Source organism: Salvelinus fontinalis, chromosome 27 (assembly GCF_029448725.1).
Source record: "Salvelinus fontinalis isolate EN_2023a chromosome 27, ASM2944872v1, whole genome shotgun sequence".
Taxonomy (NCBI): domain Eukaryota; kingdom Metazoa; phylum Chordata; class Actinopteri; order Salmoniformes; family Salmonidae; genus Salvelinus; species Salvelinus fontinalis.
This window is the reverse complement of record NC_074691.1, coordinates 32,658,553-32,686,471: the sequence shown is the minus strand read 5'-3', so window position 1 is coordinate 32,686,471 and position 27,919 is coordinate 32,658,553. Positions and strand designations below refer to the sequence as shown.

The window sequence follows — 27,919 nt, the reverse complement described above, 5'->3', positions numbered from 1 at the left end:
TACCTGATATGGCTTTGTGTCATTGGCTGGTGGATAGGGATCAGAAGAGGTGTCTGTTGGTCGCTTAATGGGCTAGTTCTTACACAACAGATGGGCTCGGGGACTGTTGGTCGCTTAATGGGCTAGTTCTTACACAACAGATGGGCTCGGGGACTGTTGGTCGCTTAATGGGCTAGTTCTTACACAACAGATGGGCTCGGGGACTGTTGGTCGCTTAATGGGCTAGTTCTTACACAACAGATGGGCTCGGGGACTGTTGGTCGCTTAATGGGCTAGTTCTTACACAACAGATGGGCTCGGGGACTGTTGGTCGCTTAATGGGCTAGTTCTTACACAACAGATGGGCTCGGGGACTGTTGGTCGCTTAATGGGCTAGTTCTTACACAACAGATGGGCTCGGGGACTGTTCATTGGATGTCTTACCACCTTTTAGCGGTAAACGGCCAAAAGGCAGATGGAAGTTTGAGGTTTTTCCTAATTTGTTTTTACATGTTGTCCAGATGTCTGTGATCTCAGAGCCGTTGTCGATACAATAATCTCTGTGGTGTGTTTTCCTACCACAACTACTTCATCGGTTTGCACACCTATCATGATGTTGCCATTCCAGCAAGAAAATACAAAATAAACTAGACATCTTCCCCGTCCTTACCCTAAGTCCTTACCCTCTTGTAAAGGCCCTTTGGTCTTCAAGATATTTTCTGGGAGGTTAGACACACTTTAAAAAAACGATCAAGGTAAATATTTACAGCTAAGAGATGGACTAAACCTCTCAGACCCCTGTCCATGCCGTCAGGGCTACTGCTATCAAACAGAGCGAGAGTTTTTGGTCCGATGATCCAATTTGAAATGCCATGATCCTTCAGTGTGCTGCTGTCTAGCTGTCGGCTGTTTCAGGGTGACATCCAGCCAGGCATGTTGGGAGATGGAGCTGGGCCAAGCTTTGTGAGAGCGAGAGAGAGAGGAACATGCCATCAAAAGGAACATAAATTTCGACATACCAATTAGGATCTGGCTAAAAATACGTGAATCAGTTATAGAACCCGTTGCCCTTTATGGTTGTGAGGTCTGGGGTCTGCTCACCAGCCAAGAATTCACACAATGGGACAAACATCAAATTGAGACTCTGCATGCAGAATTCAGCAAAAATATCCTCAGTATACAACGTAAAACATCAAATAATACATGCAGAGCAGAATTAGGCCGATACCCGCTAATGATCAAAATCCAGAAAAGAGCCGATAAATTCTACAACTACCTAAAAGGAAGCAATTCCCAAACCTTCCATAACAAAGCCATCATCTACAGAGAGATGAACCTGGAGAAGAGTCCCCTAAGCAAGCTGGTCCTAGGGCTCTGTTCACAAACACAAACACACACCACAGAGCCACAGGACAGCAACACAATTAGACCCAAACAAATCATGAGAAAACAAAAAGATAATTACTTGACACAATGGAAAGAATTTACACAAAAACAAAGCAAACTAGAATGCTATGTGGCAGAATACCTGACCACTGTGACTGACCCAAACTAAAGGAAAGCTTTGACTATGTAAAAACTCAGTGAGCATAGCCTTGCTATTGAGAAAGAGACCTTGCTCTCAAGAGAAGACAGGCTATGTGCACACTGCCCACAAAATGAGGTGGAAACTGAGCTGCACTTCTTAACCTCCTGCCAAATGTATGACCATATTAGAGACACATATTTCCCTCAGATTACACAAATCCACAAAGAATTTGAAAACAAACACGATTTTGATAAACGATTTTGATAAACTCCTATATCTACTGGGTGAAATACCACAGTGTGCCATCACAGCAGCTGTAACGATTCTCTTCTTCTTCTGATGAGGAATATGAAGGATCGGACCAAAATGCAGCGTGGTAAGTGTCCATGTTAAATTTATTAACTGAACACGGGAAAAAGGCAAAAATAACAAAGTGAATGACAACAAAAATCAAAACAGTCCTGAATGGTGAAACAAACACAAACACAGGAAACATGTACCCACGAACACAGGAAACAACTACCCACAAACACAAGAAACAACTACCCACAAACACAGGAAACATCTACCCACAAACACAGGAAACATCTACCCACAAACACAGGAAACAACTACCCACAAACACAGGAAACAACACAGGAAACAACTACCCACAAACACAGGAAACAACTACCCACAAACACAGGAAACAACACAGGAAACAACTACCCACAAACACAGGAAACAACTACCCACAAACACAGTAAACATCTACCCACAAACACAGGAAACAACTACCCACAAACACAGGAATCAACTACCCACAAACACAAGAAACAACTACCCACAAACACAGGAAACAACTACCCACAAACACAGGAAACATCTACCCACAAACACAGGAAACAACTACCCACAAACACAGGAAACAACTACCCACAAACACAGGAAACATCTACCCACAAACACAGGAAACATCTACCCACAAACACAGGAAACATCTACCCACAAGCACAGGAAACAACTACCCACAAACACAGGAAACAACTACCCACAAACACAGGAAACATATACCCACAAACACAGGAAACAACTACCCACAAACACAAGAAACAACTACCCACAAACACAAGAAACATCTACCCACAAACACAGGAAACATCTACCCACAAACACAGGAAACATCTACCCACAAACACAGGAAACAACCACCAACAAACACAGGAAACATCTACCCACAAACACAGGAAACAACTACCCCCAAACACAGTTAAACATCTACCCACAAACACAGGAAACATCTACCCACAAAAACAGGAAACATCTACCCACAAACACAGGAAACAACTACCCACAAACACAAGAAACAACTACCCACAAACACAGGAAACAACTACCCACAAACACAGGAAACAACTACCCACAAACACAGGAAACAACTACCCACAAACACAGGAAACAACTACCCACAAACACAAGAAACAACTACCCACAAACACAGGAAACAACTACCCACAACACAGGAAACAACTATCCACAAACACAGGAAACAACTACCCACAAACACAGGAAACAACTACCCACAAACACAGGAAACAACTACCCACAAACACAGGAAACAACTACCCACAAACACAAGAAACAACTACCCACAAACACAGGAAACAACTACCCACAAACACAGGAAACAACTACCCACAAACACAGGAAACAACTACCCACAAACACAGGAAACAACTACCCACAAACACAGGAAACAACTACCCACAAACACAGGAAACATGTACCCACGAACACAGGAAACAACTACCCACAAACACAGAAAACATCTACCCACAAACACAGGAAACATCTACCCACAAACACAGGAAACATCTACCCACAAACACAGGAAACATCTACCCACAAACACAGGAAACATCTACCCACAAACACAAGAAACAACTACCCACAAACACAGGAAACAACTACCCACAAACACAGGAAACAACTACCCACAAACACAGGAAATAACTACCCACAAACACAGGGAACAACTACCCACAAACACAGGAAACAACTACCCACAAACACAGGAAATAACTACCCACAAACACAGGAAACAACTACCCACAAACACAGGAAACAACTACCCACAAACACAGGAAACAACTACCCACAAACACAGGAAACAACTACCCACAAACACAGGAAACAACTACCCACAAACACAGGAAACAACTACCCACAAACACAGGAAACAACTACCCACAAACACAGGAAACAACTACCCACAAACACCAGGTGGGAACAGACTACCTAAGTATGGTTCTCAATCAGAGACAACGATTGACAGCTGCCTCTGATTGGGAACCATACTAGGCCAAACACAGAAATACAACACATAGCACAAAATATAGAATATAGAACATAGAATGCCCACCCCAACTCACGCCCTGACCAAACCAAAATAAAGACATAAAAAAGGAACTAGGGTCAGAATGTGACAGCAGCAACATTTGTGACCTGTTGCCACAAGTAAAGGGCAACCAGTGAAGAACAAACACCATTGTAAATACGATCCACATTTATGTTTATTTATTTTCCCTTTTGCACATCATTACAACACTGTATATAGGCATATTAGGACATTTGAAATGTCTTTATTCTTTTGGAAGTTTTGTGAGTGTAATGTTTACTGTTCATTTTTATTGTTTATTTCACTTTTGTTTGTTATCTAACTCATTTGCTTTGGCATTGTAAGCATATGTTTCCCATGCCAATAAAGCCCTTAAATTGAGTTGAAATTGAATTGAGTGGGAGAGAAATAGAAAGAGAGGGGGGGGGGGGGTGAGATAGATACAGTATAACTGCATGTTATGTTCCCTCCAGACCCAGTCATCCATTCTGCAATGTGCACCCACTCAGCGAAACATCTGTCTCTCTTTCGTTCTGTTTCTCTCTCTCTCTCTTTCTGTATCTCTCTCTCTCTTTCTGTATCTCTCTCTCTCTCTCTTTCTGTTTCTCTCTCTCATTCTGTTTCTCTCTCTTGTTGTGTATCTCTCTCTCTCTTTCTGTACCTCTCTCTCGTTCTGTTTCTCTCTCTCTCTTTCTCTTTCTGTGTCTCTCTCTCTCTTTCTGTGTCTCTCTCTTTCTGTGTCTCTCTCTGTCTCTCTCTCTCTTTCTGTGTCTCTCTCGCTCTCTTTCTGTGTGTCTTTCTCTCTCTTTCTGTGTCTCTCTCTCTGTATGTGTCTCTCTCTTTCTCTGTCTCTCTTTCTCTGTGTCTTGCGCTCTGTCTCTATTTCTGTGTGTCTCTCTCTTTCTCTTTCTGTGTCTCTCTCTCTCTTTCTGTGTCTCTCTCTCTTTCTGTGTCTCTCTCTGTCTCTCTCTCTCTTTCTGTGTCTCTCTCTCTCTTTCTGTGTGTCTTTCTCTCTCTTTCTGTGTCTCTCTCTCTGTATGTGTCTCTCTCTTTCTCTGTCTCTCTTTCTCTGTGTCTCGCGCTCTGTCTCTATTTCTGTGTGTCTCTCTCTCTCTTTCTGTGTGTCTCTCTCTCTCTCTTTCTGTGTCTCTCTCTCTCTCTCTCTCTCTCTGTGTCTCTCTCTCTCTGTGTCTTTTTCTCATTCATGATCTCTCTCTCTCCCTTTCGCTGTGCCCTTCTCTCGCTCTCTGTTTGTGTGCAGCTCCTCTTGCTCTGTTTAGCTAGTTATTTTTGTCTGTCTTACTCAATTCAGTTCAATTTGCTTTATTGACATGACGTAACAATGTACATATTGCCAAAGCTTATTTTGGATATTTACAATATATATTTTTTTTTATGAGAATCAAAATTGTCAACGGGACAACAGTAACAACAATAACCAAGTGTCATGGTTAAGTTACTCCCTCTCATGTTTCATCTAAAATGTATGTGTCTGTTCTCCTGTCTAATACTGAGACAATATTTTTCCTTTCGGCGTTTCTGGTTGTTTTCAATAGGTGGTCCAATGTATTCTGGTTGTTTTCAATAGGTGGTCCAATGTATTCTGGTTGGTTTCAATAGGTGGTCCAATGTATTCTGTAAGTATACACACACACACACACACACACACACACACACACACACACACACACTTTAATTTCATCCAGCCTCCCTTTCACTTTCTGACAAGACCGACAGACAAATGATGCCTTAGTGAGTGAGATAAATGCTCATGTACCCTACTGGCCAAACATGATTACCTCTCTATCTCCAACACAATCTCTCTCTTTATCTCTATGTCTCTCTCTCACACACTCTCTTTCCTACAGGCCTACAAGCCTATTTTCTCCACATGCACAGAGACACAGAGAAAGAGAGATAAGCAGCTCCTTTCTCTGCAGCAGCCGCCCCTTAGCCCCTGGTCTAACTCATCCTTTGAACGCCGTCGACAGCTCAGGGCAACATGATAAATGATGATTGCTCTGTCTCTTTGTCTGTCTGAGAGGAGAGGAGATACTGAGAAAATATAAGTGCAGTCTGAGATAAAGGGATGGAGTGAGAGAGTGGAAGAGAGAGCAAGAGAGAGAGAGAGGGGTTGAGGGAAGGAGAGATTGAAAGAGAGAGAGAGAGATTTGGGAGAGGTGTGAAGGGAGAAGGAAAAGGAGAAAGAAGGAGAGGAGAGAGAAAGGGAGAGGGAGAAAGAGTGAGGCAGGCCGAGATGGAGACAGTGAGGTTGACAGACAGACAGAAAGAAGAGGAGAATGAGGGTGAGGTTGACTGACAGACAGACAGACAGACAGACAGACAGACAGACAGACAGACAGACAGACAGACGAGGACAATGAGGGTGAGGTTGACAGACAGACAGACAGACAGACAGACAGACAGACAGACAGACAGACAGACAGAAGAGGACAATGAGGGTGAGTTTAACAGACAGGAGAGGGCAGTGAGGGTGAGGTTCACAGACAGGAGAGGACAGTGAGGGTGAGGTTCACAGACAGAAGAAGACTGTGAAGGTAGGGTTGACAGACAGACAGAAGAGGACAGTGAAGGTGAGGTTGACATATAGGAGAATAGAGGGTAGATTAGAAGTAAGGTCAGGTTATAACCTGAAGTTTTAAAGAGCGCCAGAGATTTTTAAAGCAGAGATTTTAGACAGGATGGATGGAGAGGGTATCAAATGTTCTTCCATTTTCACGGAGTTGATACGCCCTCGGCATCGAGTGATGGCCTCCTGACTGTCATCGTGACGATGTGTGGTCTCACTGAAACACTCCCATCAGGAGGGGAAAAATTCACATATTGTTTTGTCTGCTGTGAAGAATTGGAATCACACTCACACAGACACCGTTTTAGAGTTACACATACAAGTTGTTCCTGCTTTCATCTTAATTCCAGACATGTTCTCAACACATACCTACAGAAATCCATGTGAGGGCCTCTCAACAGGCACCATGGAGAAGACATAGACAACAAATAAAAACATGGAAAAGGAGGGAAGAACTGAGAGAGAGAGAGAGAGAGAGAGAGAGAGAGAGAGAGAGAGAGAGAGAGAGAGAGAGAGAGAGAGAGAGAGAGAGAGAGAGAGAGAGAGAGAGAGAGAGAGAGAGAGAGAGAGAGAGAGAGAGAGAGAGAGAGAGAGAGAGAGAGAGAGAGAGAGAGAGAGAGAGAGAGAGAGAGAGAGAGAGAGAGAGAGAGAGAGAGAGAGATCAGGGAATTAGACCAAAGTTCTCAATTGGTACAAAATATATAGAGTACTGCACACACAACAATTACTTAGGTTTAAAAATAAGCTCAACTGGACACCTTAATGAGGCAGTGAATGAACTGAGAGAGAAAGCACACAGGGCATTCTACGCCATTAAAAAGCTAATTCAAATTGAAATACCTATTCAAATTTGGCTAAAACTAATTGAATATGTCATTGAACCAATTGCACTTTATGGCAGGGGTCCACTTGCAAAACAAGATTTCATCAAATGGGACAAACATCCCATTGAAACACTGCATTCAGAGTTCTGTAATATTCTCCTACATGTCCAGAGGAAACTACAAACAATGCATGCAGGGCTGAATTAGGCAAATATCCACTAATAATAAAAATATAATAATAAAAAAATAATGCAGTGACCCCCTCTCATATCACTACCAAGCCCTGCAATGCCAAGAGCTGAGCAAAGAAAAGAGTCCCCTCATCCAGCTGGTCCTGGGGCTGAGTTCACAAACCTGTTCTACTAACACACTGAAGCCTCAGGACCAGAACATCCAATCAATCAGGATAAATCAAATTACAACACAGTCAAAACAAAACTACATTGCTTATTGGGAAACACAAGCACAAACACAAAGCAAAATGCAGTGCTATCTGGCCCTAAATTGACAGTACACGTGGCTAAATATTTGACCATGGTTACTGATCAAAACCTTAGAAAAACCTTGACAAAGTACAGGCTCAGTGAGCACAGCCTTGCCATTGAGAAGGGTAGACACAGGAAAACCTGGCTCCCTGTAGAGGAAAGGCTGTGCAACCACTGCACAACAGCAGAACCTGAGACGGAGCTGCATTTCCTGACAAAATGTCAAAAATATAAAACAATTAGAGAGTATAATTTCCCCAAATTTGAAACCCTTATTCAAGGTTTTGAAGACCTCTCTGATGAGAGTAGGTTACCCGTCCTGTTGGGGGAGGACGCAGAGAGCTGTGGGTTGGCAGCGCACTACATTGCTGCCTAACGTAAGTTGAGGGACAGTGTCTGACAGACCAATCAACCTGCACATGTACGCTTATTGTTATTGTTGAATGTATGGTTATTTTGACACTTGGTTATTGTTGTTACTGTTGTCCCGCTGACAATTTTGATTCTCATTTTAATTTTTATATTGTAAATATCCAAAATAAGCTTTGGCAATATGTACATTGTTACGTCATGCCAATAAAGCAAATTGAATTGAATTGAAATCGAGAGAGAGAGAGAGAGAGAGAGAGAGAGAGAGAGAGAGAGAGAGAGAGAGAGAGAGAGAGAGAGAGAGAGAGAGAGAGAGAGAGAGAGAGAGAGAGAGAGAGAGAGAGAGAGAGAGAGAGAGAGAGAGAGAGAGAGAGAGAGAGAGAGAGAGAGAGAGAGAGAGAGAGAGAGAGAGAGAGAGAGAGAGAGAGAGAGAGAGAGAGAGAGAGAGAGAGAGAGAGAGAGAGAGAAGACGGATGGAGAGAGAGAGAGAAGTGGCTATGCATAGTCAGTATTGTAGGTGCGTACTTCTGTTTGCAACCAGGGGCACTCCCTTGCTCTTCAAACAGTCGACCAGGGTCTCCCTCTATCTGTCCAGGGAGGCTGCTGCCTCTCAGTCTCCATACCGCGTCTGGATCAAAGGCACTGAGAACCCTGCTCTTCGGCTGTCCCTATAGGAGAGATGTTTTTGACTCCAGATAGAACCCTTTTGGATTCCATGTAGAACCCTCTGTGAAAAGGGTTCTACCTAGAACCAAAAAGGGTTCTTCAAAGGGTTATCTTATGGGGACAGCTGAAGAACCCTTTTAGGTTCTAAATATAACCTTTTTTTCAAAGAGTTGTAGTGCTTGACAGAGAGCAGCCCTTCCATCTTCATTTACATTCCCCTCCTTTCTTCCTCCTCCTCCCCTCCTCCTCTCGTCCCCTCCTCTTCTCCTCCCCCTACCAACACCCACGCTCCCTCTCAGCCCTTTCTAACCTGAACACTTTGAAGCCACACAGTTTTTTCTCTCTTAAGAAAAAAGAAAAGCAGAAAAAAGTCAGAAAGAGAGGAGGAGAGGGTGAGAGAGACTCCCAAACAGCCATTAGTTAATGTGTTATGTGTTCTCCTCTAACCATAGTTTGGGGGGATATATGATTGAGCTGAGTTGATAGGGGGTCTCCCCGCGTAACTGAAACATGTTGTGACGTTATCATATCTGAGATTTATCCTCTGAGAACATTTGACTCACCGAGTGTGCTGCGATTTATTATTAAAAGAGATGTATTAAAGGCCCAATGGAGTCAAAAATGTGATTTTCATGTGTTTTATATATATATTTCCACACTATGGGGTTGGAATAATATTGTGACATTTTTAAAATAATGTTAATGCCCTGTAAGTGTAAGAGCTGTTTGAAAAGACTGCCTGAAATTTCAGCCTGTTTTGGAGGGATGGCGTTTTGGCCTGTCTGGTGACATCACCAGGCGGTAAATTAGTTGATAAGAAGATAGTTCCAAACTTCTCTGCCAATAATAGCTAGTTTTCAGTTCTCTCCTCCCCACTCAGGCCTAGCTAAATTCTTGCTGAGAAATTTCTCTTTGCTAAGAAGCTATTTTGGTTTCTTTTTTTTTTTACCATTTTAATTGATAACAATCACAGTAAGGTACTTAATTGTTACCCAGAAATGATTTGATGTTGAGATAAAAATGGCTGCATTGGGCCTTTAAGTATATTCACTATATTCACGCTTTTGAAGTCTCGCACTTCCTATTATCAACTCCAAAAAGCTGCAGTCAATGTATTATTTATTCCTTCAGTACCTTGAAACAGTGTCAAAGTGTCTTTGTTTCTCCAAAATATCCTCATCGAGGGAAGGAGTGACATCATTTCACTTCCTACATTATTCAGGACAAACTCAGTATGTTTGAAAACACATCCCCCGATAATTGATAGTAGAAGTGTATCACTGAATGCATGGATAAAGCCTGAGCATGTCATCCACATGCACAAGAAGGATGGGAATTGGCCATTGCAAATATTCTATATGTTTAGCATATTATACAATCACAGGCTCACACGTTAGAGATATATCTTATCCTGTAGATATGTATCTTGAAAATAGTACAGAGAGAGCGATGAGAAAGCAGCACGATGTGTGACCTGTTGCCACAAGAAAAAGTCAACCAGTGAAGAACAAACACCATTGTAAATACAACCCTTATTTATGTTTATTTATTTTCCCTTTTGTACTTTCACCATTTGCACATCATTATAACACTGTACATAAACATAATATGGAACATATGTATTGTTTTTTAAACTTATTTTATTATCTACTTCACTTGATTTGGCAATGTTAACATAATTATTTCCTGTGCCAATAAAACCCTTGAAATGTATGACATTGAGAGAGAAAGAGGGATACGGAGGGAGAGGGAGGGAGGGAGACGGGGTGAGAGGGAGGGAGAGAGAGAGAGCGAGGTAGAGGAAGGGAGAGGGAGGGAGATTGTACTGTGTAAAATACAAAGCCCTGCTGGATATATGCATCAGATAAGAGTTATTCCTCCTGTCAGAACATGTTCTCTTCAGTCTCAGAGTTATTCCTCCTGCCAGAACATGTTCTCTTCAGTCTCAGAGTTATTCCTCCTGCCAGAACATGTTCTCTTCAGTCTCAGAGTTATTCCTCCTGCCAGAACATGTTCTCTTCAGTCTCAGAGTTATTCCTCCTGCCAGAACATGTTCTCTTCAGTCTCAGAGTTAATCCTCCTGCCAGAACACGCTCTCTTCAGTCTCAGAGCAGCAACCAGGGTATCACTCTAACAGAGAGACCTCACACTATGCCCGCAATCACACACACACACACACACACACACACACACACACACACACACACACACACACACACACACACACACACACACTCACACACTACACCCATAATCAAACACACAAACACACACATACACACTACAATCATAATCACACACACCCATGCGCACCACGCACATACAGACAGACACACAGACACACTCCTACTCCTACACCACCTGGTAATAACGTCCTCTGTCATCAGGGGACTGCAGCTCCCAACAGGTTTGCAGCTCCGCAGATGACCTGTTTTATTTCACTCCTTCGCTACCTATTTCCTCTCCTTCAATCCAAAATAGTTGTTAAACTGACTTGTTCCTTGGCCGCTTGAAATGTAAGAGCAGGGTTATGTATCAAATGGAACCCTTTCTCTATATAGTCCACTACTTTTGCACTTTTGTATAAAAAGTAGTGCACTATATAGGGAATAGGGTGCCATTGGGGACACTGTTCAAGTGTTCAGGTGTTGTCCAGTGGGATAAGTGATTCAAAATCACGTCTGATATATCTGTTCCTGAGTAGGGCTGTTCAGACATGCAAACCCATTCAACATAATGATCTTTTTCCCTTCACATCTGTTGAGGTTTAATGAATTCAGGTTTCATGTAGATTGAAATGTGGAATGTATTGTTCAACACAAATGAATGCACAGACGATTGAATGATTTTTTTCAGGTTCTTTGTGTGTTCTGTTCTCAAGGACGTGGGCTTACAGGATTGTTGTCTATGTGTATTTGTTTATTTATTTGAAACCAAGCGTTGCTCAAGTAGACCATTGACTGTCCAATATTCTCAAAAATCCTGTTTTACCAAGTTTTCTAAATTAAACAACTAAATATTTATGTTGAAATTCCGCATAACAATTTTTTACTTTTCATTATAAACAAGGCTAAACCATTTTTCTAAATCGGTGTCTAAATGTGAATGATGATTGTTTGACAGTTGCTTTTGCCGACTGTTTTAAGTTTTTCTCTAAACTTTCAAACTTTAAAGGACCAAGCGACGTTGAGCGCTATCAAATGGGTAATAAGAAAATCCCATTCAATTATAAGAGGCCGGTAGAAGATTGGCTGCAGGAGAAAGGTAAACCTTTTTTACCAGATCTTGTAGAATATTCTGGAATGTTTTTGTTTTCTTGTCATGTCATTGGCTTGTTTCCCCTCAAACCTTCTAGAATGGATCCACAACAATTCCTTGTTAAACCCATTAAATCATAATTAAACTAAACTTCCTGTCAATTGTATTTTGTTTGTTTTTCCTTTTTTTTTGCCATTCCCTTTTTGTCATCATGTTTAAATTCAGTTAGAATTTGGAATCATTGAAGCTGACCAGTTATTAAAGGGACTGGTGTAATCCACAAACAATACATGATTAAATCTAATGTCTTACAACCAATAGTTGTACTATGCTAAAAGAAACACAAATCTCCCTGCTAAAAGCTCCAATAATATTTGTGGACAAACTTAACAGAGAGTGTATATTTGTTTGAGTTGGAGCTGTAAACTAACTTCCAGGCTCCATTTTGAGGTGTTATTCCTAGGACAGTGGTTTGACACATCCAACCGAAGCATTCCTCTCGTTTTGCTGACAGCAATATACAGTAATTGGGACCTATTGTTCTAACTCAACTAAGCCTGCCCTGAAATAGACTGCAATGAAATAGAACTTTTGGAATGAAATGGTCTGCTTTCATTCCACACAGTTCATTGTCTAGTCGCTACCTCACTACTGTTTATTACAATGGAGAGGTGTAATGGAGAATTGTGCTCCCGGTATATTCTGCTTCTTACTCATTTTCCTGCTTGACATAATATCATTATAAACTACATTTAAAGTTCATTGCCTAAACTTGCTAAGATGATTATAAAGTCCCTTTAACAACGTCTAAAAACACAAAGCAGTTTCTGCTCCTATTAGCATGTACTACATGCATGGATCAACATAATATGTATTTTTATGTTACAATGATATGAGATTTATTTCCCTTTTCATTTCATGCCCAGTGTATTGTAATTGTGAATGTGACAAATGCAATGAGCCTGCAGTGCTGTGTGTGTGTTATGGAAATTTGATTTCCAATTAGGATTCCCCTGTATTCCGAGTGTTATTTGTACATTTCATTTCAGAACTAATGCATGAGCAATGTGTTTTGACTGCAATGGTTTAACTCCCGTTTAATGAAGTTTACAGTGGATTTCACGACATGTACGACAGTCTATTAGTTGCGTTTTATCACATTATGTGGCAATACAAAGGTCTTACTCGTTTTCTTTTAAATAATTGAACTGCGTGATTATATTGCGTTGTTCAGGGGATTACAAATGCAGTGAATATTTCTGTTTTCATGTGTCAAAGATCTTTTACAAATACAATGACCTTACTTTCAGTTGGTTATTTATAAACAGATCTGGGTTCAAATAGATGTATATTTGAGTATCTGGTATTTAATATACTTTTTATTTGTGTATTTGTGTTTTTTTTTTAAAGAGGTAGCTGTATTTGAGTATTTTAATGGTTATTTGTTAAAAAATAAATAAATAAGAAAGTATACCAAATTGTATTTGAGAGTATTTTTTAAATACTTATTACAAATACTGTTTTCAAATACATGGGTTAAGCGCATGGGAGTGTATTTGAGTATTTTCCAATACTTTCCAAGTGTATTTCCAAATACCTTAAAATATTCAAGTGATACATTTGAAATAGTATTTGAACCCAGATCTGATCTAGACACAATTAAAACATCGACACGTTAAATATGCATCAGTCGAGATGCATTGACACATCACACCTTTACGCACATTAACGTCCAGCGCTTGTCCCCAGATGAGCATTATAAAAGCAGTAAAACCAACATATGGGACAATATGAGTGTAGACTACTTGAACGAATCAAGTTCAACCAATTGAAGTGCATTGTAATGGTGTTCTCCCTGCTGTCCCCTCTCATCTCCTCTCAGGCCGGCAGCTCACCATCTTCAACACCCAGGCGGCCATCTCTATAGGCGGTAATGACCGTAAACGTCCCTACCAGGGACAGCTGTCTGGCCTCTACTACAACGGACTAAAGGTACGATTCATTGACTGATTTGATAAATAAAAGTCGAAAGAAATCCACTCCAGCTGAAAATGCCGTAATGGGTGGACTGGCAGCCATTTTGAGTGTACACATATAATTAAAGCAGGAAGTAAAATCTAATTCTAATTCTTTAGTTAATCCTATTCTAAGGTCCTCAACATGGCCGCCGAAGGTCACGCCAACATCAAGGTGAACGGGAGCGTCCGATTGGTGGGTGACATGCCCACCAGTAGGGGCGCTGCCCGCACCACCACCTCTGTGCCACCTGAGATGTCCACCACCTTCATAGAGACCACTACGACTCTGTCTACGACCACCACGAGGAAACAGCGCTCCCCACCCACCATTCAGGTATGGGTAGGGGTAGATGGGGGGGAAATGTCATTGATCAGGGAGGGAGGAAATGGACGTGTGTGTGTGAAAGGTTAGTGGAGGGAAATGTGTGATGTTACATCATGTTACCAGTTGGACACACAGTGCATTCGGAAAGTATTCTGACCCCTTGACTTTTTCCACATTTTGTTACATTACAGCCTTATTCTAAAATGGATAGATTTTTTCCCCTCAATCTACACACAATACCCCATAATGATGAAGTAAAAACAGTTTTTTAGAAATGTTAGAAAATTTATTAAATATTAAAAACAGAAACACCTTATTTTAATTGCTTTGTTTCTTTATTTCACCTTTATTTAACCAGGTAGGCCAGTTGAGAAGTTCTCGTTTACAACTGCAACCTGGCCAAGATAAAGCAAAGCAGTGTGACACAAACAGCAACACAGAGTTACAAATGGAATAAACAGAAATACAGTCAATAACACAATAGAAAAGTCTATATACAGTGTGTGCAAATGTAAGATTAAAATTTTGCAAATAAACACTGGAGTGATAGATGTGGAGAAGATGAATGTGTAAGTAGAGATACTGGGGTGCAAAGGAGCAAAAAAATATAAAATAAATAACAGTATGTGGATGAGGTAGATGGATGGGCTATTTACAGATGGGCTATATACAGGTGCAATGGTCTGTATGCTGCTCTAATAGCTGATGCTTAAAGTTAGTGAGGGAGATACGAGTCTATAGCTTCAGTGTCTTTTGCAATTCATTCCAGTCATTGGCAGCAGAGAACTGGAAGGAAAGGCGGCTCTGGGGGTGACCAGTGAAATATACCTGCTGGAGCGCCTGCATAGGTGGGTTCTGCTATGGTGACCAGTGAGCTGAGATAAGGCAGGGCTTTACCTAGCAAGGACTTATAGATGACCTGGAGCCAGTGGGATTGGCGACGAATATAAAGCGAGGGCCAGCCAACCAGAGAACACAGGGCGCAGTGGTGAGTAACATATGGGGCTTTCGTGACGATGGCATGGCACTGTGATAGACTGCATCCAATTTGCTGAGTAGAGTGTTGGAGGCTATTTTGTAAATTACATCGTCGAAGTCAAGGATCGGTAGGATAGTCAGTTTTACGAGGGTATGTTTGGCAGCATGAGTGAAGGATGCTTTGTTGCGAAATAGGAAGCCGATTCTAGATTTCATTTTGGATTGGAGATGCTTAATATGAGTCTGGAAGGAGAGTTTAGAGTCTAACCAGACACCTAGGTATTTGTAGATGTCCACATATTCTAAGTCAGAACCGTCCAGAGTAGTGATGCTAGGCGGGCGTGCAGGTGCGGGCAGCGATCGGTTGAATAGGATGCATTTAGTTTTGCTTGCATTTAAGAGCAGTTGGAGGCAACGGAAGGAGAGTTTTACGGCATTGAAGCTCGTCTGGAGGTTAGTTAACACAGCATCCAAAGAAGGGCCAGAAGTATACAAAATGGTGTCGTCTGCGTAGAGGTGGATCAGAGAATCACCAGCAGCGAGAGCGACATCATTGATGTATACAGAGAAAAGAGTCGGCCTGAGAATTTAACCCTGTGGCACCCCCATAGAGACTGCCAGAGTTCCGGACAACAGGCCCCCCGATTTGACACACTGAACTCTATCTGAGAAGTAGTTGGTGAACCAGGCGAGGCAGTCATTTGAGAAACCAAGGCTGTTGAGTCTACCGATAAGAATGCGGTGATTGACAGAGTCGAAAGCCTTGGCCAGGTCGATGTATACGGCTCCACAGTATTATCTTTTGTAGATGGCGATTATGATATCATTTATGACCTTGAGCGTGGCTAAAGTGCACCCATGACCAGCTCGGAAACCAGATTGCATAGCGGAGAAGGTACAGTGAGAGTCGAAATGGTTGGTGATCTGTTTCTTAACTTGGCTTTCGAAGACCTTAGAAAGGCAGGGCAGGATGAATATAGATCTGTTACGGTTTGGGTCTAGAGTGTCTCCCCTTTTGAAGAGAGGGATGACCGAGACAGCTTTCCAATCTTTGGGGATCTCAGACGATACGATAGAGAGGTTGTACAGGCTAATAATAGGGGTTGCAACAATTGCTGCGAATAATTTTAGAGAGGGTACATATTGTCTAGCCCAGCTGATTTGTAGGGGTCCAGATTTGCAGCTCTTTGAGAACATCAGCTGTCTGGATTTGGGTGAAGGAAAAATGGGGGAGGCTTGGGCAAGTTGCTGTGGGGTGTGCAGAGCTGTTGACCGGGGTAGGCGTAGCCAGGTGAAAAGCAAGGCCAGCCGTAGAAAAATGCCAACACTTACTTATTTATATAAGTATTCAGACGTTTTTTTTAATTGAGCTCAAGTGTATCCTGTTTCCATTGATCATCCTTGAGATGTTTCTACAACTTGATTGGAGTCCACCTGTGGTAAATGCAATTGATTGGACGTGATTTGGAAAGACACACATGTCTATTTGAGGTCCCACAGTTGACAGTGCATGTCAGAGCAAAAAACAAGCCATGAGGTCGAAGGAATTGTCCAAGGAGCTCGGAGATAGCATTGTGTTGAGGCACGTTTATCTGGGGAAGGGTACAAAAAAATGTCTGAAGCATTGAAGGTCTCCAAGAACACAGTGGCCTCCATTATTCTTTAATTGAAGAAGTTTGGAACTACCAAGACTCTTCCTAGAGCTGGCCACCTGGCCAAACTGAGTAATTGGATGAGAAGGGGGGTCAGGGAGGTGACCAAGAGCCCGATGGTCACTCTGACAGAGCTCAACAGTTCCTCTGTGTAGATGGGAGAACCATCTCTGCAGCACTCCACTAATCAGGCCTTTATGTTAGAGTGGCCAGACGGAAGCCATTCCTCAGTAAAAGGCACATGACAGCCCGCTTAGAGTTTGCCAAAAGGCACTTAAAGGACTCTCAGACCATGAGAAACAAGATTCTCTGGTCTGATGAAACCAAGATTGAACTCTTTGGCCTAAATTCCAAGCGACATGTCTGGAGGAAACCTGGCACCATCCCTACGGTGAAGCGTGGTGGTGGCAGCATCATGCTGTTGGGATGTTTTTCAGTGTCAGGGACTGGAAGACTAGTCAGGATCGAGGGAAAGATGAACAACCTAATCGTACAGAGAGCTCCTTGATGAAAACGTGCTCCAGAGTGCTCAGGACCTCAGAATGAGGCGATTGTTCACTTTCTAACAGGACAATGACACTAAACACACAGCCAAGACAACGCAGGAGTGTCTTCAGGGCAAGTCTCTGAATGTCCTTGAGTGGCCCAGCCAGATCACAGACTTGAACCTAATCGAACATCTCTGGAGAGACCTGAAAATAGCTGAGCAGCAACGCTCCCCATCCAACCTGACAGAGCTTGAGAGGATCTGCAGAGAAAAATGGGAGAAACTCCCCAAATACAGGTGTGCCAAGCTTGTAGCATCATACCCCAAAAGACGCAAGGAAGGCTGTAATCACTGCTAAAGGTGCTTCAACAAAGTACTGAGTAAAGGGTCTGATATTTTTTTTAATGTCATTTTTCAGTTTCATATTTTAATAAAAATGTGCATACAAAAAAGACTGTTTTTGCTTTGTCATTATGAGGTATTGTGTGTAGATTGATGAGGATTTTTGAATAAGGCTGTAAGGTAACAAAATGTGGAAAACCTCAAGGGGTCTGAATACTTTCTGAATGTAATGTACTAAGAGGATTAGTATAATTATACCAAGTAGACAGTCAAGTAAGTATTGGGCTCTTTGAGCTCTTCTCCTTGCTTGGTTTATCATGAATTGGATATATGTATCACCATGGCAGAGGATTGTATATATGTATCACAGTGGCAGAGGGTTGGATATATGTATCACCGTGGCAGAGGGTTGGATATATGTATCACCGTGGCAGAGGGTTGGATATATGTATCACCGTGGCAGAGGGTTGGATATATGTTTCACCGTGGCAGAGGGTTGGATATATGTATCACCGTGGCAGAGGATTGGATATATGTATCACCATGGCAGAGGATTGTATATATGTATCACAGTGGCAGAGGGTTGGATATATGTTTCACCGTGGCAGAGGGTTGGATATATGTATCACCATGGCAGAGGATTGGCTATCTGTTTCACCGTGGCAGAGGGTTGGATATCTGTTTCACAGTGGCAGAGGATTGGATACTGTATATGTATCACCATGGCAGAGGATTGGATATATGTATCACCATGGCAGAGGGTTGGATATATGTTTCACCATGGCAGAGGGTTGGATATCTGTTTCACCGTGGCAGAGGGTTGGATATATGTATCACCATGGCAGAGGATTGGATATATGTAACTCCATGGCAGAGGATTGGCTATATGTATCACCATGGCAGAGGATTGGCTATATGTATCACTATGGCAGAGGATTGGCTATATGTATCACCATGGCAGAGGATTGGCTATATGTATCACCATGGAAGAGGATTGGATATATGTATCACCATGGCAGAGGATTGGATATATGTATCACCATGGCAGAGGATTGGATATATGTATCACCATGGCAGAGGATTGGATATATGTATCACCATGGCAGAGGGTTGGATATATGTATCACCATGGCAGAGGATTGGCTATATGTATCACCATGGCAGAGGGTTGGATATCTGTTTCACCGTGGCAGAGGGTTGGATATATGTATCACCATGGCAGAGGGTTGGATATATGTATCACCATGGCAGAGGATTAGGTACATGTTTCACAGTGGCAGAGGATTAGGTACATGTTTCACAGTGGCAGAGGATTAGGTACATGTTTCACAGTGGCAGAGGATTAGGTACATGTTTCACAGTGGCAGAGGATTAGGTACATGTTTCACAGTGGCAGAGGATTAGGTACATGTTTCACAGTGGCAGAGGATTAGGTACATGTTTCACAGTGGCAGAGGATTAGATACATGTTTCACAGTGGCAGAGGGTTGAAACATGTTTCACAGTGGCAGAGGGTTGAAACACTTCTCCCGAGTCAGTCCGAAACAGACGTGGTTTCGCTTCCTCTTTGCCACATAACAATTCAACCCATAGACTGGACTTTCCCATTCAATGTAAAGTTCAGAGTGGCGTTCTAGGGTCCCAATAACCTGTATATGCCTAGTCTGTCCTGTCAGCTCTGGGGATGGGGATGGGGATGGGATGGGATGGGGATGGGATGGGATGGGGATGGGGATGGGATGGGATGGGGATGGGATGGGGATGGGGATGGGGATGGGGATGGGGATGGGATGGGGATGGGATGGGATGGGGATGGGGATGGGATGGGGATGGGATGGGGATGGGATGGGGATGGGATGGGGATGGGATGGGATGGGATGGGGATGGGGATGGGGATGGGATGGGGATGGGATGGGATGGGGATGGGATGGGATGGGGATGGGATGGGGATGGGGATGGGATGGGGATGGGGATGGGATGGGGATGGGATGGAATGGGATGGGATGGGGATGGGGATGGGGATGGGATGGGGATGGGATGGGGATGGGATTGGGATGGGGATGGGGATGGGGATGGGATGGGGATGGGGATGGGGATGGGATGGGGATGGGGATGGGGAGGGAATGGGATGGGATGGGATGGGGATGGGATGGAATGGGGATGGGGATGGGGATGGAATGGGATGGGATGGGATGGGGATGGAATGGGATGGGATGGGGATGGGATGGGGATGGGATGGGGATGGGGATGGGGATGGGATGGGGATGGGATGGGGATGGGGATGGGGATGGGATGGGGATGGGGATGGGGATGGGATGGGGAGGGGAGGGGATGGAGATGGGGATGGGAATGGGGATGGGATGGGGATGGGGATGGGATGGGGATGGGGATGGGGATGGGATGGGGATGGGATGGGGATGAGGATGAGGATGGGGATGGGGATGGGGATGGGGATGGGATGGGGATGGGATGGGGATGGGGATGGGGATGGGGATGGGGATGGGATGGGGATGGGGATGGGATGGGGATGGGGATGGGGATGGGAATGGGATGGGGAGGGGTTGGGGATGGGGAGGGGAGGGGAGGGGAGGGGAGGGGAGGGGATGGGGATGGGGAGGGGAGGGGAGGGGATGGGGATGGGGATGGGGATGGGGATGGGTCACCAGTCCCCCAAATTGCACGCTATTCCCTTTAAAGCGCACTACTTTTGACCAGGGCTCTGGAATCAAAAGTAGTATGTAGGGAATAGGGTGCCATTCGGGAAACAACCTGGATGTCTCTTCCTGTCCTTTACTGACTCGCTGCCTCCCCTCGGCCCCGCTATGCCATGCAACCCTGTATAACAGAGGGTTTTATGAAAACGCATTGTTAATGTTAGCCAATGAATGTCTCCGGCTTGCCAAGAAAGTAATCACGCCAAGCGTTGTTTTGACGCTTGGAGGACAGATTGAATTGGCAGTGTTCATACTAACCATAACTCTCCCAACAGCCCCGGAGCAACAGGGCCAACCAACAGACAATCAATCAATCAAATGTATTAATAAAGCCCCTTTAACATCATTAGATGTCACAAAGTGCTTATACAGAAATGCAGCCTTAAACCCCAAACAGCAAGCAATGCTGATGTAGAAGCACGATGGCTAGGGAAAACTCCCTAGAAAGGCAGGAACCTAGGAAGAAACCTAGAGAGGATCCAGGCTCTGAGGGGTGGCCAGTTCTCTTCTGGCTGTGCCGGGCGGAGATTATAAGATTACATGGGCATTTAAGGCCAGATTGTTCTTCAAGATGTTCAAACGTTCACAGATGACCAAATAATAATCACAGTGGTTGTAGAGGTCAGGTCAGTACCTCAGGAGTAAAAGTCAGTTTGCTTGTCATAGCTGAGCTTTCAGTGTTCGAGACAGCAGGTGCGGTATAGAGAGAGAAATAAAACAGCAGGTCCGGGACAAGGTAGAACGTAGGGTGAACAGGTCAGGGTTCCCTAGCCGCAGGCAGAACCGTTGAACCTGGAGCAGCAGCATGACCAGGTGGACTGGGGACAGCCAGGAGTCATCAGGCCAGGTAATCCGGAGGCATGACCCTAGGGCTCAGGTCCTCCGAGACGGGAGGGAGAATTAGAGGGAGCATAATTAAATTCACTCAAGACTGCAGATAAGACAGAAAATGTACACCAGATATAACAAGTTACTCCACCTCAGCATTCTTCAGTTGTACCGAATACTTTGGATGAACTGTCATCAGCATCAAGGACCTCCAATGTCAAGACACTGTTGCTGCCCCATAGTCCATCTGACTGAATGGTACACACACACACGCACACACGCATGCACGCGCGTGCGCACGCACACACACACACGCATACATGTGTGTGCCCTGCCTGTCTCACCTGCCTGTATCCCCTGCCTGTATCCCCTGCCTGTATCCCCTGCCTGTCTCTCCTGCCTGTCTCGCCTGCCTGTCTCCCCTGTCTGTCTCTGCTGCCTGTCTCTCCTACCTGTCTCTCCTGCCTGTATCCCCTGTCTGTCTCTGCTGCCTGTCTCTGCTGCCTGTCTCTCCTGCCTGTCTCTCCTGCCTGTATCCCCTGTCTGTCTCTCCTGCCTGTCTCTGCTGCCTGTCTCTGCTGCCTGTCTCTCCTGCCTGTCTCTCCTGCCTGTATCCCCTGTCTGTCTCTGCTGCCTGTCTCCCCTGTCTGTCTCTGCTGCCTGTCTCTCCTACCTGTCTCTCCTGCCTGTATCCCCTGTCTGTCTCTGCTGCCTGTCTCTGCTGCCTGTCTCCCCTGCCTGTCTCTGCTGCCTGTCTCTGCTGCCTGTCTCCCCTGCCTTCCTGCTGGATCAACAAGGTCACCGTGGAAGATAGGACACCCAGTATTATTATGGAGAAATATAGTGTTTTATATCACAGACTATCACAAGGCTGTCCGTATCACAACAACAGGTCATAAACGGCGTCTTTACGAGACCATATCTTCTCAAGGTAGAATACTGGTATATTTTGGTGACTCTGATACCAAGCATACAAATTAACAAATGTGCCTAGCATACCAGGTTGATTTTAATGCATATTGGCCAGACTGATCTCCATAGGCATGGGGTATCTTACTGTAGTCTATCTCTAACTATCTCTAACGTCTGGAGGAGCTCCCAATAAGTTGTTTTCTTGCTTTTCTCTTGACCATTTCAAGTAACTCTTCAAGTCCAAGGGCTGTAGCCATTTTGATTTACACTGTTGTGTCACAGTGTTGTGAATTCATTTTCTGGGGCTGTGGTTTACAGATCCCTGGTTGACTGTAAACTATGTGGCGTGAGAGCTACTCTAAGAGACATGAGATGAGGAGAGAACCTCTAGAGGTTGGCAGTTGGCACATTGTGATGTTGTGGTACTGCAGAGGCTTGCAAGGCCCCTGGCTGTGAGTGTGTGTGAGATCGAGAAAGACAGAGAGAGAAAGACAGAAAGAGAAGATAAATAAAATGGGAGAGACTGAATTGGGGCTATTTTGGTCAGTCTTTCTGACACGCTCTGGCATGACTTGCCATCTAGGTCCCACGAGGTGTTGGATCGCATTTCATCTGTGGATCAACGCAACTGCAGAAAGAGACTGAGAGAGACAGAGACAGAGCGTATAGAGAGAGAGAGAGAGAGAGAGAGAGAGAGAGAGGGAGAGAGGGAAGAGAGAGAGAGAGAGAGAGAGAGAGAGAGAGAGAGAGAGAGAGAGAGAGAGAGAGAGAGAGAGAGAGAGAGAGAGAGAGAGAGAGAGAGAGAGAGAGATCAGGGAATTAGACCAAAGTTCTCAATTGGTACAAAATAAACATCAACAGAGAGAGAGTATAGAGTGAGAAAGAGGTGAGAGAGAGAGAGAGAGAGAGAGGGAGAGAGAGAGAGAGACAGAGCGAGAGACAGAGAGAGAAACAGAGAGAGAGAGAGAGCGTTAGAGGTGCGGGGTAGCAGATAGAGAGCCAATCACACGCTTAATTAATGATATTCTCCTTGGGAGGTAGACTTTCTACTCAGGACTGGATCTGAGCGAGGCCTGGAGGCCCAGGTTGGGACAGGGTGGCCAGGTAAAGAGGAGGGATGGGGGTGATGAAAATATCCAGTGATGTGTTATCTGTCTGTCCCAGAGGGAGTATGTCTGGTAGAGAAAGGGGATAACGCAGACGCTCCACAGGGACCAGAGATACTGAGCTGACTGAGCTCCAGCTGTGGTCCCATAGACATTTACAGAGGGGCTAACGCTAGAGAGAGTTCCCAGATGAAGGGAATAGAAGTGCAATCTAAAATGATGACATCAGATGGTGCCTGCCTATTTTCCCCTCCAACTTTTTTGGTCTGAATTCCTCAAAGCAGCTAAGTCCCAGATTAAAGCAATAGCTTCAACTGTAGTCAAAGGTATAGTGCATTTCATGCTGAGGCCCGACCGTATGGTTGTAATTCAAGGAGTTCACATATACAGAGAGTTTCCTCCAGCCCACCATTTCTGAAAGCAGGGGGAATCTCTCTCACTCTGCCTAGAGAAGATATATGGAGAGAAAGCCTAGAGAAGATATATGGAGAGACAGCCTAGAGAAGATATATGGAGAGAAAGCCTAGAGAAGATATATGGAGAGAAAGCCTAGAGAAGATATTTGGAGAGACAGCCCAGAGAAGATATATGGAGAGACAGCCTAGAGAAGATATATGGAGAGACAGCCTAGAGAAGATATATGGAGAGACAGCCTAGAGAAGATATATGGAGAGACAGCCCAGAGAAGATATATGGAGAGACAGCCCAGAGAAGATATATGGAGAGACAGCCCAGAGAAGATATATGGAGAGACAGCCCAGAGAAGATATATGGAGAGACAGCCCAGAGAAGATATATGGAGAGACAGCCTAGAGAAGATATATGGAGAGACAGCCTAGAGAAGATATATGGAGAGACAGCCCAGAGAAGATATATGGAGAGACAGCCCAGAGAAGATATATGGAGAGACAGCCCAGAGAAGATGTATTGAGAGACAGCCCAGAGAAGATATATGGAGAGACAGCCTAGAGAAGATGTATTGAGAGACAGCCCAGAGAAGATATATGGAGAGACAGCCTAGAGAAGATGTATTGAGAGACAGCCCAGAGAAGATATATGGAGAGACAGCCTAGAGAAGATGTATTGAGAGACAGCCCAGAGAAGATATATGGAGAGACAGCCTAGAGAAGATGTATTGAGAGACAGCCTAGAGAAAATGTATTGAGAGACAGCCCAGAGAAGATATATGGAGAGACAGCCTAGAGAAGATGTATTGAGAGACAGCCTAGAGAAGATGTATTGAGAGACAGCCCAGAGAAGATATATGGAGAGACAGCCCAGAGAAGATATATGGAGAGACAGCCCAGAGAAGATATATGGAGAGACAGCCCAGAGAAGATATATGGAGAGACAGCCTAGAGAAGATATATGGAGAGACAGCCCAGAGAAGATATATGGAGAGACATCCTAGAGAAGATATATGGAGAGACAGCCCAGAGAAGATATATGGAGAGACAGCCCAGAGAAGATATATGGAGAGACAGCCCAGAGAAGATATATGGAGAGACAGCCTAGAGAAGATATATGGAGAGACAGCCCAGAGAAGATATATGGAGAGACAGCCCAGAGAAGATATATGGAGAGACAGCCCAGAGAAGATATATGGAGAGACAGCCTAGAGAAGATATATGGAGAGACAGCCCAGAGAAGATATATGGAGAGACAGCCCAGAGAAGATATATGGAGAGACAGCCCAGAGAAGATATATGGAGAGACAGCCTAGAGAAGATATATGGAGAGACAGCCCAGAGAAGATATATGGAGAGACAGCCCAGAGAAGATATATGGAGAGACAGCCCAGAGAAGATATATGGAGAGACAGCCTAGAGAAGATATATGGAGAGACAGCCTAGAGAAGATATATGGAGAGACAGCCCAGAGAAGATATATGGAGAGAAAGCCTAGAGAAGATATATGGAGAGAAAGCCTAGAGAAGATATATGGAGAGACAGCCTAGAGAAGATATATGGAGAGACAGCCCAGATAAGATATATGGAGAGACAGCCTAGAGAAGATATATGGAGAGACAGCCCAGATAAGATATATGGAGAGACAGCCTAGAGAAGATATATGGAGAGACAGCCCAGATAAGATATATGGAGAGACAGCCTAGAGAAGATATATGGAGAGACAGCCCAGAGAAGATATATGGAGAGACAGCCCAGAGAAGATATATGGAGAGAAAGCCTAGAGAAGATATTTGGAGAGACAGCCCAGAGAAGATGTATTGAGAGACAGCCCAGAGAAGATATATGGAGAGACAGCCCAGAGAAGATATATGGAGAGAAAGCCTAGAGAAGATATTTGGAGAGACAGCCCAGAGAAGATATATGGAGAGACAGCCCAGAGAAGATATATGGAGAGACAGCCTAGAGAAGATATATGGAGAGACAGCCCAGAGAAGATATATGGAGAGACAGCCTAGAGAAGATATATGGAGAGACAGCCTAGAGAAGATATTTGGAGAGACAGCCCAGATAAGATATATGGAGAGACAGCCCAGAGAAGATATATGGAGAGACAGCCTAGAGAAGATATATGGAGAGAAAGCCTAGAGAAGATATTTGGAGAGAGCCCAGATAAGATATATGGAGAGACAGCCTAGAGAAGATATATGGAGAGACAGCCTAGAGAAGATATTTGGAGAGACAGCCCAGATAAGATATATGGAGAGACAGCCCAGAGAAGATATATGGAGAGACAGCCTAGAGAAGATATATGGAGAGAAAGCCTAGAGAAGATATTTGGAGAGACAGCCCAGATAAGATATATGGAGAGACAGCCCAGAGAAGATATATGGAGAGACAGCCCAGAGAAGATATATGGAGAGACAGCCCAGAGAAGATATATGGAGAGACAGCCTAGAGAAGATATATGGAGAGAAAGCCTAGAGAAGATATTTGGAGAGACAGCCCAGATAAGATATATGGAGAGACAGCCCAGAGAAGATATATGGAGAGACAGCCCAGAGAAGATGTATGGAGAGACAGCCCAGAGAAGATATATGGAGAGACAGCCCAGAGAAGATATATGGAGAGACAGCCTAGAGAAGATATATGGAGAGACAGCCTAGAGAAGATATTTGGAGAGACAGCCCAGATAAGATATATGGAGAGACAGCCCAGAGAAGATATATGGAGAGACAGCCTAGAGAAGATATATGGAGAGAAAGCCTAGAGAAGATATTTGGAGAGACAGCCCAGATAAGATATATGGAGAGACAGCCCAGAGAAGATATATGGAGAGACAGCCCAGAGAAGATATATGGAGAGACAGCCCAGAGAAGATATATGGAGAGACAGCCCAGATAAGATATATGGAGAGACAGCCCAGAGAAGATATATGGAGAGACAGCCCAGAGAAGATATATGGAGAGACAGCCTAGAGAAGATATATGGAGAGACAGCCTAGAGAAGATATATGGAGAGACAGCCTAGAGAAGATATATGGAGAGACAGCCCAGAGAAGATATATGGAGAGACAGCCTAGAGAAGATATATGGAGAGACAGCCCAGAGAAGATATATGGAGAGACAGCCTAGAGAAGATATATGGAGAGACAGCCTAGAGAAGATATATGGAGAGACAGCCTAGAGAAGATATATGGAGAGACAGCCTAGAGAAGATATATGGAGAGACAGCCCAGAGAAGATATATGGAGAGACAGCCCAGAGAAGATATATGGAGAGACAGCCTAGAGAAGATATATGGAGAGACAGCCCAGATAAGATATATGGAGAGACAGCCTAGAGAAGATATATGGAGAGACAGCCCAGATAAGATATATGGAGAGACAGCCTAGAGAAGATATATGGAGAGACAGCCCAGAGAAGATATATGGAGAGACAGCCCAGAGAAGATATATGGAGAGAAAGCCTAGAGAAGATATTTGGAGAGACAGCCCAGAGAAGATGTATTGAGAGACAGCCCAGAGAAGATATATGGAGAGACAGCCCAGAGAAGATATATGGAGAGAAAGCCTAGAGAAGATATTTGGAGAGACAGCCCAGAGAAGATATATGGAGAGACAGCCCAGAGAAGATATATGGAGAGACAGCCTAGAGAAGATATATGGAGAGACAGCCCAGAGAAGATATATGGAGAGACAGCCTAGAGAAGATATATGGAGAGACAGCCTAGAGAAGATATTTGGAGAGACAGCCCAGATAAGATATATGGAGAGACAGCCCAGAGAAGATATATGGAGAGACAGCCTAGAGAAGATATATGGAGAGAAAGCCTAGAGAAGATATTTGGAGAGACAGCCCAGATAAGATATATGGAGAGACAGCCCAGAGAAGATATATGGAGAGACAGCCCAGAGAAGATATATGGAGAGACAGCCCAGAGAAGATATATGGAGAGACAGCCCAGAGAAGATATATGGAGAGACAGCCTAGAGAAGATATATGGAGAGACAGCCTAGAGAAGATATTTGGAGAGACAGCCCAGATAAGATATATGGAGAGACAGCCCAGAGAA

General features: G+C 44.0%; 1 protein-coding gene across 1 annotated transcript in view; it reads left to right on the top strand.

Moving 5' to 3' along the window:
* Positions 1 to 27,919, top strand: part of LOC129825670 (neurexin-3b-beta-like) — a 108,002-nt gene that overhangs the window by 35,492 nt on the left and 44,591 nt on the right. The window contains exons 4-6 of the mRNA XM_055885857.1: positions 11,993 to 12,082; positions 13,959 to 14,068; positions 14,228 to 14,428. Coding sequence (XP_055741832.1) covers positions 11,993 to 12,082; positions 13,959 to 14,068; positions 14,228 to 14,428 — 401 coding nt within the window. The remainder of the gene's footprint in view (positions 1 to 11,992; positions 12,083 to 13,958; positions 14,069 to 14,227; positions 14,429 to 27,919) is intronic.